General features: G+C 51.3%; 1 protein-coding gene across 2 annotated transcripts in view; it reads left to right on the forward strand.

Moving 5' to 3' along the window:
- Positions 1 to 11,480, forward strand: part of TMCC2 (transmembrane and coiled-coil domain family 2) — a 50,742-nt gene extending 39,262 nt beyond the window's left edge. For both annotated transcript variants that reach the window (XM_067531721.1, XM_067531720.1), the window contains 3 exons: positions 5,514 to 6,448; positions 8,713 to 8,848; positions 11,169 to 11,480. In XM_067531721.1, the coding sequence (XP_067387822.1) occupies positions 5,514 to 6,448; positions 8,713 to 8,848; positions 11,169 to 11,480 (1,383 nt within the window). The remainder of the gene's footprint in view (positions 1 to 5,513; positions 6,449 to 8,712; positions 8,849 to 11,168) is intronic.

Genomic DNA, 11,480 nt, shown 5'->3' on the forward strand with positions numbered 1-11,480 from the left:
TGCTGCTTCCTGCCACCGTGGTCTTTAAAAGCTGCTGTTCGTTTCTGTTGGAAGTCTGCACCTGTCACAGCTTCTCCTTCTATTCAGTCAGAAGATAAACAAACCAGACACCCAGTCTGGAAATTGAATCTGCATAGGGATGTGTAAAGGGAGCGGCTTAGCTGGCGATGCCACCAGAAACCAGTGGATACCTTCGCCAGAGTCATGGATTAAGGTGGTCATCAAATCCCCCTTCCCCGCAATAGCAGGAAGAGTAGGCCACTGCAAGTCAGGTATTCAGCTGGTATAGACCAGCAGAGCTCCATCGAAACCAATGAAGGCTGGATGACTTACATGGCCAGCCCCTCCGCTGATGTGTGTGTTAAAACTAGCACAGTGCCTTGCCTCTACATGGGGTCATTGATTATTTCGAGGACCAGGGCTTCGTTGTGAAGATAAGGAGTCCCTGCCCCAGCGAGCTCACAATTTGGGTGCTTATAACTGGGTAAGGGACAGCGAGGTCCCGAGTAGGGGCTTCACTGCGATAGAATTCACACTCACCCGGGAGAGAGCGTCCCCACTGGCACTCGTGGGAGCAGTGCGCAGAGAGAAAGAGGCAGATGTCCATTTGTCAGCCGGAGCCACCAACGCAAATTTGGCCCAAAGGTGGACGACTGCCGACGCTCAGCGTTTCAGCAATGCCAGCCTCGCGGTTTTAAGTCTGTCATCCGCAGGGCTGATTCCACCATCGGGGGCAGTCAGACAGACAGACAGGCTGTCATCCTGCTGCGTGGTGCAGAGAGGTGGTGTGTTTTCTTTGCTACGCTTCCCCCTTGCCATGGCAGGATTATTCCCCTTGTGCCAGTTTAAAGTGACTTTGCGCTATCTGGCTCTGGCTCGTTTCCATGTACACTTTTTTACCTCCCTTAATTACAGCAGAACCCCGGGTGGCCCAGCTAATTTAACGAAGCAGTGTGAAATGAAATTTCGTATTAAATGATTAACACAGAAACCCTGTGACTTCGGAGCTGCAGCCCCTGATGGAACCCCCACCGGTCGGACGTGCCCTGCTCTTTCCTAAAGCGACAGGAAGCTTGAATAATACATGCCAGGCAGGGAGTGGGACTCCTTTAATCTCCCTTTCGTCAAGGCTACCGCCTCTTGGATGTGCAGCTTAAGGCCGGGGATGTGTCTCTAAAGAGGCAGCATTAACCATGCTGCTTAGCGTTAAGTGCAGCGTAGCTTTGGTGGCTCCGTGAGCAATTTTATTTCCCCATCAGAAGGTGTTTGGTATAGTATCACCCTGGGTTTCAGGAGCATCTGACTGCAAAGCGAGGACTCCTCTAGCATGCTTTCTCTCTCCCACATACACACCAGTCTCTTTCTCTCTCTCTCTCTCTCTCTATATATATATATGGGGAGTGAACATGTGCGTACGTAGAGATTAGAGAATTCTAAAGAACCAGTGGTTTTTATTTTGGATAATGCCACTGGGTCTTGTTTGTACTTGGGAATAAGCCCGCTTCAGCTGTCAGTGTAACTGCACTCCGAAGGGAAGATCAGGACATACCAGGGTTTGTACTGACTGGGCTAGTCAAAGCTCAGCCTTGTGTGTCATTAAGAGTAAATCCTGCTTAGCTGAGTAGGTGCAAACCCTGGCCGGCCCATCTCTCGACTTGCAGGCTAGCGCCAGTTATTGGCCACTGTTGTCCAAGTCAGTGCATTTAAAGAAGTGACTTAAACTGCTTCAACAGAGGTGAGAGCTTTGGGGACCGAGATATGGATGTAGGGGCCTAATTTGGGGCACCCGCATTTGAAAAGATTGGTCTCCTTCTCCTGGATATCGACTGCTGTATCACGCTGTGTGGGGATGCCAGCCCCCATTTTTAAAGTTGTTTCGGAGTTGATGTGCTCGGTGTTGCAGCGCCTAACTGATTTCAGAGCATAAATCTCATTTCCAAAAGGGATTTAGCAATTTAGGAGCCCAAATCCCATTGACAGTTAATCGATTTTCGTCTCCCTAAATGCCTGATTCACTTTTGAAAATGAGATCTAGGCGTTTCAGGGCTGAGCATCTCAGAGCCTAAATACTTTAAAAAGCTGAGTCCAAGGGTATTTTCCCTGCATTTGCTGTTATTGCAGCCTCTTACTTTCCCCCAGCATTGTGGTCAACTACGGGCCAGATCCTCAGCTGGTGTAAATTATAAATCAATCAATCACTCCATTGAATTACTCTAGCCCAGAAGTTTGGGAATCCGCCAGCCTCCCTTAAATGGCCCCACCCTACAAAATATCCATCTCCAGAACCAATGCATGCTACAAGCCAATGGATTTTCAAGGCCATCTCCCATTGGTATAGGTTTGTCATGCTGGTGACCTGGTTTCGACATCCATGGAGTATTTTCCAGTGACCGCTTCCCCCCGTCTCAGCATGGGCTGGGTACTTGACGAAAAGGGGAACGAAATGACCTCGTCTCTGCCATAATTATGCATTTTACGGAAACAAAGTTGAGCAACTTCTCCAGTTAATTGGCTGAGCCTAGTTTTCCATTTCAGCTTTCATCAGGGCTGCTATCTTGGGTTGTTTTCTCTCTTTTTTAAAATTGCTTTTATCCTTTACTGTATATAGAAATGTACCGCTGGAAAAAATCTATTTCCTGCAGCTTCCTATTCCTGCCAGCCGATAAGAGACGAGGGTGAAGCCTTCCCCGGGCGCTGGGCCTGGAAAGGGACCGGAGCAACTGAACGGCTAAGAATAGCCTGGGAAGCGTAGTTTGTAAAGTCTGGAGGGTTTTTTTTAAATTTGCTGATCTAATAAGGATGAAGCAAGTTTGAGGTTCTCTTCAGGGCTGTATGTGGGTTAGGTTTTGTTCCCGGTGCTTTCTTCCCCCTGCCCCAATGTACAGTAAGGCATCTGAAACAAAACGGTATCAATTGCCTGGATGGGTCCCCGGCATCATTCACAGACCCTAGACTGTATTCCCTTCTTGCTCTTGCTTATCTGGATTCTCCCCGCAGTTCAGCAATGAGAATTAAACTACCATGAGACGGAAGAAACTGGTGGATCCAGATGAAAAATGGAAGGTACGATGTAAAGGCTGATCTGGGTGGATTGAACTGAGAAATCATTGGTACCGCCAGCAGCAAAAGCCTGAGAGGGTTGGGTGTGATCCTGAGATGTGCCCAGTGCCTGGCATTCTGGGCGCCTCTAAGGGCCAGGCCCAGAAGGAGGTAGGTTTCTTGCTCTGTTTGTAGGGAGGGAGGTGAGAGACAGAAGAATGGGTGTGTGCTTAAGGTACTAGACTGGTGACGGGCTTTCAATTCCTGGCTCTGCCACAGACTCTCTGTGGGACCTTATTCTAGTCACTTAATCGCTGTCTGTCTGTCTGTCTGTCTCAGTTTCCTGGCTGTGAAATGGGGTAACAATCCTGGCTTTGTTAGCTTTTTGGGGCAAGGCTGCGTCTTGCTACGTGTCTGTACAGTGCCGAGCACAACGGGGCCCTGCCCTTGGTTGAGGGTCTCAGTGCAAGCATAATGCAGTAAAGAGGGGGATGCACAACTGGTCAGATTACTAAGCATTGGGAAGGCTCGTTGTGAAAAAGGAAGGCAAAGGGTGAAATCCAGGCCTCACTGAAGTAGGTGGCAAACCTCTCACTGACTCCACTGGGGCTAGGACTGCACCCAGAAATTTTAAAACAGTAAAAAGCCCTCCAGACTATATTGCAACAGGTGGTTTTCAGTCCTGTGGCAAACAGTCTGTAATTCAAAGACATTCTTGCTTCTAGTCTGTTCCAGTATATAGCAATTATGGCATGATGTTATTACGGGTCAGTGCCAGCGCTTTGCAAAACAGACCAGCAGGGAAACATGCTTTCTCTGCATCTTCAAAGGGCTTCACAGATCTTAACAAATTCTTTAGAAATCGGGGTCTTTATAGCACCCCAAAAAGAGGAATCAGCCATTCCTTCCTTCCTCCACACACTTGTAATCTCTCGGCTATGGGTGGGAGCACGGGTACCACCAAGGTTCCACCAAGATCAGACTCCCTGTTATTTTTATAGCACCGTGGGTGCTCACATGACATAACAGACATATAGGGAGACAAGGTCATTATGAGAAGGAGCTTATTGTCTAAGGGCTTGATTCTGCTTCCACTGAAGTCATTAATAGCGGACTCAATATGGTTAATATGACAAACAACCCATGGTGGGTTGAGGAGAAACAATAAGAGGCAAATCCTTTCCCAGTGATTAAATCTGCTTGTCTCACGCACTCCCAGGACATGTCATTGATATTAAATCTTCCTGTGCACTGTCTGGAGAACGCTCCCCTGCTCCTGTGCAAGACGCTTCCCGGTGATAAGGTATTCCAAAGTAACGCTTTGTCAGTATCATGCTGTATTAAAGGGTCATTCGGTGAAAATGGGATGGAAATTCGAAATCATGCCGTGTGTGCCAACACTGTTTAATTTATCACCAACTGTTAATTAGAAGCCGCAAGCCATTTATGCACCACTTAGATTTGCATAACAATTTGCATAGAAAATTCAGCCGCTGGAAGATGTGTGGTTTTCAGATGGAAAGGCACTGTCTTTTCAGGGTTTCAGGCTGGGGGCTGGGAGACAGGCCTGGTTTCTGTTCCTGGCTGTTTTTGTGCGGCCCGTGGCTAGTCACTTCCCCTATCTGTGCTTTAGGTTGCCTTTCTGCATGTGCTCCTGTTTTGGTGACACATTTGACCATCAGTTTTCAGTTTCTTAGTTTTCCCCACTCAAGCAGTCTGATCAGTGGCTGTGGTAAAGGACTGTAAGCCAGGGCTCCTGGGTTCAATTCCTACCTCTACAACTGACTAAGAACATAAGAATGGCTATGCTGGGTCAGATAGCGTCCTGTTCTTCCGACAGTAGCCAATGCCAGGGGCTTCGGAGGGAGAACTGAGTCACTGAACAGCTTCAGGCCAAGTCACTGCCCCCCTCAGTGCGTCCATTTCCTCCTCTGTAAAATGGAGAAAAGGTTACTTCCCACCTTCGCAGCTTGGGAGGAAGCTGTGCTAAGCCTTGTTAGAACTCACAAAGCTGTAACTCCTCTGTGATAAGAGGAGACAGACCCTGAGTGCAGGACAGAACTTGAAATGCTTCCAAGTGCATAACTTTTTTCAGTTATATTTCCCTGAGCGGTTTGGATTTGCAAGTCTAGTAAAAGAGTGGAGCTATTGCATTGAATGATGGTAAAATATCAGAGGCAAGCTCCTCTGTGCAGGTGATCTTAGAGCAGAAATTCACTCCAATAGCCTATCTGGTGGAAGGGCACCCCAATGCAGTAGTTTTGTTGCTGCATCTTCTCACTGGCTTCTACATATGGTCCCGGTAATAATGTTATTGATGGGAAACACCTACCAGGAACCAAGCGGCTGCTATCTATCTGTCTCTCTTTTTTCTCTGTTTGTTCATTGCCATAGTATCTGAGCCTCCCCCTGTTCCCTGGGCATACTGTTTTTAGACCCCTCTGTTCAGACTTCTCCTCTCTCTTTGCTCCCAGCTGGACAAAGGGGATGTGAGCACGCTCAGCCTGCCTTCCAACGCCAGCCATGGCGACTCCGATGGCAACATCTGTCTGGACGTCCCGGATGGCACCCCGGACCCGCACAGGACAAAAGCTGCCATCGACCACCTGCACCAGAAGATCCTCAAGATCACAGAGCAGATCAAGATTGAGCAGGAGGCCCGGGACGACAACGTAGCTGAGTACCTGAAGCTGGCCAACAATGCTGACAAGCAACAGGCCTCCCGCATCAAGCAGGTCTTCGAGAAGAAGAACCAGAAGTCGGCCCAGACCATCGCCCAGCTGCACAAGAAGCTCGAGCACTACCACAAGAAGCTAAAGGAGATTGAACAGAATGGGCTCTCCCGACAGCCCAAAGATGTCTTCCGGGACATGCACCAAGGCCTCAAGGATGTGGGGGCCAACGTCCGGTCCAGCATCAGCGGCTTCGGAGGCGGGGTTGTGGAGGGCGTCAAGGGAAGCCTGTCGGGTTTGTCCCAAGCCACCCACACGGCCGTGGTCTCCAAGCCGCGGGAGTTCGCCAGCCTGATCCGGAATAAGTTTGGTAGCGCAGACAACATTGCTCACCTGAAGGACACTCTGGATGACGGGCATCCCGAGGAGGCCTCAAGGACTCTGAGTGGCAGCGCCACGCTGGTGTCCAGCCCCAAGTACGGCAGCGACGATGAGTGCTCCAGCGCCACCTCGGGATCGGCGGGGGGCAGCAACTCAGGGGCAGGGCCCGTCGGCTTGGGGAGCCCCAAGTCCAATACCCTGGAGAGTCATCACAATAACTTTGACGCCATCCTGGAGGAGCTCCGGGAGATTAAGGACAGTCAGTCGCACCTGGAGGACTCGATGGAGGATCTCAAGGCGCAGCTGCAGAGGGACTATACCTACATGACGCAGTGCTTGCAAGAGGAGCGGTACAGGTAGGACCGGCGCGAGTGCCTGTGTGTGTTAGCGCGTGCATGGGCGGCACCCCTCTGTCTCTGCAAGGCTGTTCCCACACGGTTCAGACCCATGAGGCTGCGTCTCCATCTGCCCTCCATAGCATTGCTGTTTTACGTGATGTTTCTTTGCAATTGGTTGTGCGGCGCTGTTCAGTGACAGCCAATGCGTTCCATGCCCTCAGCCGCCGGGCTCACGAGCCACCCAACAAGAGCAAACCCATGTGTGCAGCCCCCTCCGTGCCGCTCTACAGTAACAAAGCCGTGTGTGCAGCCCGGCTCTCCGAAGCTACCCTCCAGCCGCACACCGCTGTGCACAGCCACAACACCCTTGAACAACACTAACAAGCAAGTGTGGGTGCGCAGAGGAGGAGGATGTTGGTAAGAAAGTAGCTTCGTGTTTCAAGCCTCCCAGTCTGGAATGTAGCTGATTTACAGCAATGGTGCCAAACGCCTTGACAGTGTCTTTGAAGAAACAGAAATCGGGGTGTTACTGAGAGCAACTGGCTTTTTAGGGGGATGTAAATTCCAATATATTTTACAACTGGGGAGGCAGTAGAGCTTAAACCCACAAACTATGGAGTAAGGTGGGTCCTAGAATGGTCTGTTGGGTGGGTCACAGATCCAAAAAAGGGCTGAGAACCAGTAGCTCAGGGACGGAGATATAAAGCTGAGCCATTCAGAAGGGCAAATCTAGTGGTGAAAGGCTCTGAGCATTGTGTCGTCCGTGAGAAGTGGAAGCCCGGGGATCTATTCCCATTGGAGAAAAGAGCCAGGATTTGTTACATTGAGCCCGGGAAGCTCCGAGGGGCCTCCACATTGAAGAGCCAGGCTCTGCCTCTTTGTTTAGCTGTAGGACCTCCCAGCAGCCCATAGCCCTGACGGAATCCTGTGACACTTCCCCTCTGCCAGTCGCCATGAGAAGAGAGGCTCTCTGCTATTTATAAGAGGCAAGAGGAAATGCATCATCTTGCTAGACAGGCAGTGCCAGCCCTCTGAATGCTCGGGAAAGGGGAAATAAGGACCAGCTTCCAAAGGAGGCATTGACGGGGGGTTTCTCTGTCTAGATCGTTTTGGCTGAGGACAAAAGCTGAAACACTGTTTAAAAACACTTCTCCAGTGGGGAGGCCGAGCGCGAGTACGCGTGTTGCGGACGCACGGGTTGGTGATTCCATTTGGGTTCCTCTTTTTTTCCCAGTCCTGCTGTTAGAAGTTTCTTCCAAGCCCTTTTCAGTAGCTGGAAAATATCCTGAAATATCCTGGCCAGTGACAGAGGAGTTGGAAATAAAACACGTATTCCCACATCCAGATGGTCCTCAGTGGCCAAATAGACTCCCCTCCCTTCCTTCCTCCTCCCACCCCCAGTCCTTTGTGGGAGGTGGGAAAAGGTCACAGAGCTTTTCCATCTAGTAGAGTTCACTGCTTTGAATGCAGCTTCGGGGCTCAGGTTCAGTAGGAAGGGCATTGCCGTCTGATGGCTCTGCTGTGGCCTACATGAAGTGAGGTGGCGGCTGAGATCAGGGCTGAGGCACTGCTTGGGCTATGCCTCTTCTGCAGATAAGATGGGGCAAAAGATAAGCTCCTCAGCCCATGAGATACAAGGGCCCCTTCTAACACATTTCATCTCAGAGAGGGAGGCACAGGAGACACTTGGGACCTCTGTAGCCAGTGTAACTAGGAGGGTCTAAAGCTCCACTGACCTCCGGGTTCAGGGCCATTTGAGTTCCATCCAGAGCCAAGCGAGTTCTGGAGAACCCAAGGTCGCTGCTTCTGAGAGCGAGGCCAGCTCCCCAGGGACCGCAGCACAAAGTAGGCACCTAGAGACAGGACAGAAGAGAGGTCAAATAAACTCCATGTTATCCGTCGCTGCCTGCACACAGCTGTCTCCGCCTACTTCTAACCTGCATACCTTTCAGCCTAGCCACCTTTTTATCTGTGTGTCTAAACTGTCCATCTACTGACACCAGGCAGCACTGGGACCTGGCCTGTTTGTTTTAGACTGCATGGTACCATTGCTGTGCGGAGTGCCTCAATTGCTTGACGCCCAAAATCATTTCCATCCAGGTCACCTCTGTCCGCCAGACGTCTGGGACGCCCGTGAGGTTTGGGGTGGTGGGGAGCTGGAGTTACCGGGATCTGACTTGGAAGGAAATAGACAGTTCTCCTTGCATGATAGGAGAAAGAGGAGTCAAATGGAATAACACAGTCACACCTTCCCAATACACCTTCTCCCTTCCCCACCCCAGATACGAGCGGCTGGAAGAGCAGCTGAATGACCTGACGGAGCTCCACCAGAATGAAATGACTAACCTGAAGCAGGAACTAGCAAGCATGGAGGAGAAGGTGGCTTATCAGTCCTATGAGAGGGCCAGGGACATCCAGGTATGGGAACTCGGAGAGCCTGCCCCATGCTTGCTCAGCCAAGCCGGCACTCCCTTTGCGGGTGGGAGAGGGAAAGGGATGGAGGGCAGGTTTCCAGAGTGGGACAGGGGACACCACATGCTTTGGGGAGGAAGGGCTGGGGATCGAGGGGATCCCGCTTTCAAGGAGTGAGCAATCACCCTCCAAAGCGGTCACGGGCTGCAATACACTCTTGAGAGGCAGAGAGCCCAGAGGTGACAGCAGTGGGACAATTTAGTCGAGACTCCTGGTGCGGTAGGGGGCTGCATGGCTCAGGGGACTGGTCATGGCCTGCTGAGCCTTTCATGGCCACGCAGAGCCAGCTCATGCCCCAGCCGTTGTCACAGCCTGCTGACCGTTTTGTGGCCTGCATGGGGTGCGTGCCTGGAGCGCGTCCAGTTCCTGGTGAACTAAATTTGTCTTAAACAAGAGGAAAGCGCAGGGTGTTTCTGGAAACAACGCAAAGGTCCGAGTGACTTGTTTAGCAGCTGGGCAGAGAGGCAGCCTCAGGTGAGCAGAGGGGTTCAGTGCAGGGAAGATAGAATCAGAAATGTCGGGCTGGAAGGGACCTCAAGAAGTCATCTAGTCCAGTCGCCAGCACTGAGGCAGGACCAAGTAAACCTAGACCATCCCTGACAGGTGTTTGTCTGACCTGTTCTTAAAAACCTTCCTTGGAAGCCTGTTCCAGAGTTTAACTATTCTTCTAGTTAGGAACCTTTCCTAGTATCTAACCTAAATCTCCTTCGCTACAGATTAAGCCCCTTATTTCTTGTCCCACCTTCAATGGCCCGGAGAACAACTGATCGCAGGCCTCTTTATAACAGCCCTTAACATATTTGGAGACTGTTAGCAGGTCCTGCCCTCAGTCTTCGTTTCTAAAGACTCACCATGTCCAGGTTTTTTTTAACCTTTCATCATTTTTGTTGCTCTCCTCTGGAGTCTCTCCGGTTTGTCCACACCTCTCAAAGTGGGGCACCCAGAACTGGAGACCGTCCCCACCATTGCCCAGTGGAACGGGACAGTTAGTGCCTGCGTCTTACATATGACGCTCCCGTTAAAACATACGGGAGCAAATGCCAGCGCTTAGCTTGGGTCTGGTTTTCAGAGGTGCTCAACTGCTACCGCTCTCTGGTGCATCCCTGAAAACGGGGCTGCTGTGGTGTTACACCAGCAAGGCCACTGAAATCTGTGCCTCTGTAGGTCTGGCTGTCAACCTGTCGAGGTTTTTGTATTGCACCCATTGCTGTAGTGACTGATCCAGAAGTGCTCCACTGGGCCTGTCACACCGCACTGCCCTTTGCATGGTCACCTTTCAGGTGTCAGTTATATACGGGCCATTTCTGAGAGGTCCCAGGTGAGCGGATTTGGCTGTAGCTATTCAGCGCAGTCTGCAGGGCACTGTTCTGCCCCCACGTGGCAATTTTGGGAACTTTCCAGTGGAACTGGCTGTATTTGATGCTCAGGTTTTATTCAGCTTTTGGATAAAGTGGCACATGTATCATGGTAGCAAATACATTTCATGTGTGTTAAGAACAAACCAAGCAAAATGCTCATCTGCAAAGCAATGAAAGAGCTCCGTTCTTCTCTTACATTCATTACACCCTCTTCATCAGGCATGTGTGGGGAGATACAGCTGTATCTCTGCTCTCCCTACTGCGTTGTGCACACCATATACTCTCTGTCCAACACCCAGAATCACCTGCTTTGTGGGGATGCGGGTGGGGAAGGTTTTGAGGAAGGGGTATTTTGCCCTGTCCACAAGAGTCACGTCACGGGATTCCAAATGGAGCCTTGCAATTCGCTTATTCCGTGAGTGAGGTTTTCTGACTATCATACCCTTTCACTGTAAGCCTCTTTGGGGGTAGGAGTGTCACGTCAGCACCCTAATAACAACCCTACTTCGCACAGCTACAGCTCCCGTCATGAGAAGCTCTCAAAGCACTTTGCACATGTCAGCTGAGCCCGACAACCTATCCGAGGTAGGTAAATAACACTCCCAAGGTGCCCCAGCCAGGAACAGAAACAAGGAGTCCTGCACTCTCACCTACACTTCCTCGGTGAGCTGAGAACAGAACCCAGGCATCCTGGCTTCCCAGCCCCTGCTCTAACCACTAGCCTCCCTGCCTTCGCAGAGGCAGGCATGGAACCCAGGAGTCCTGGTTCTAAGGCGCTCTCTTCCATACAATGCAGCTGCTCCACTGCAGTGTCCCACTTCCTGCTGACGCCGCAGGAGTCCCTCCCCCAGTCAGAGAGGCGGCCTCGCCGACCCTGCGGCCAAACTAACACCGGTTCACCTCTGCAGGAAGCGGTGGAGTCGTGCCTCACCCGGGTCACCAAGCTGGAACTCCAGCAGCAGCAGCAGCAGGTGGTGCAGCTGGAAGGAGTGGAGAACGCCAACGCCCGGGCCCTGCTGGGCAAGTTCATCAACGTCATCCTGGCCCTCATGGCGGTGCTGCTCGTCTTCGTCTCCACCATCGCCAACTTCATCACGCCCCTCATGAAGACCCGCACGCGCATCATCAGCACCGCCCTGCTGCTTCTCTTCCTCCTCTTCCTCTGGAAGCACTGGGACTCCATCACTTACTTCCTGGAGCATGTGTTGCTCCCCAGCTGA

This window comes from Emydura macquarii, unplaced genomic scaffold (genome assembly GCF_026122565.2).
Source record: "Emydura macquarii macquarii isolate MOO-44397 ecotype Brisbane River unplaced genomic scaffold, CSIRO-AGI_Emac_v2 contig_3220, whole genome shotgun sequence".
Taxonomy (NCBI): domain Eukaryota; kingdom Metazoa; phylum Chordata; order Testudines; family Chelidae; genus Emydura; species Emydura macquarii.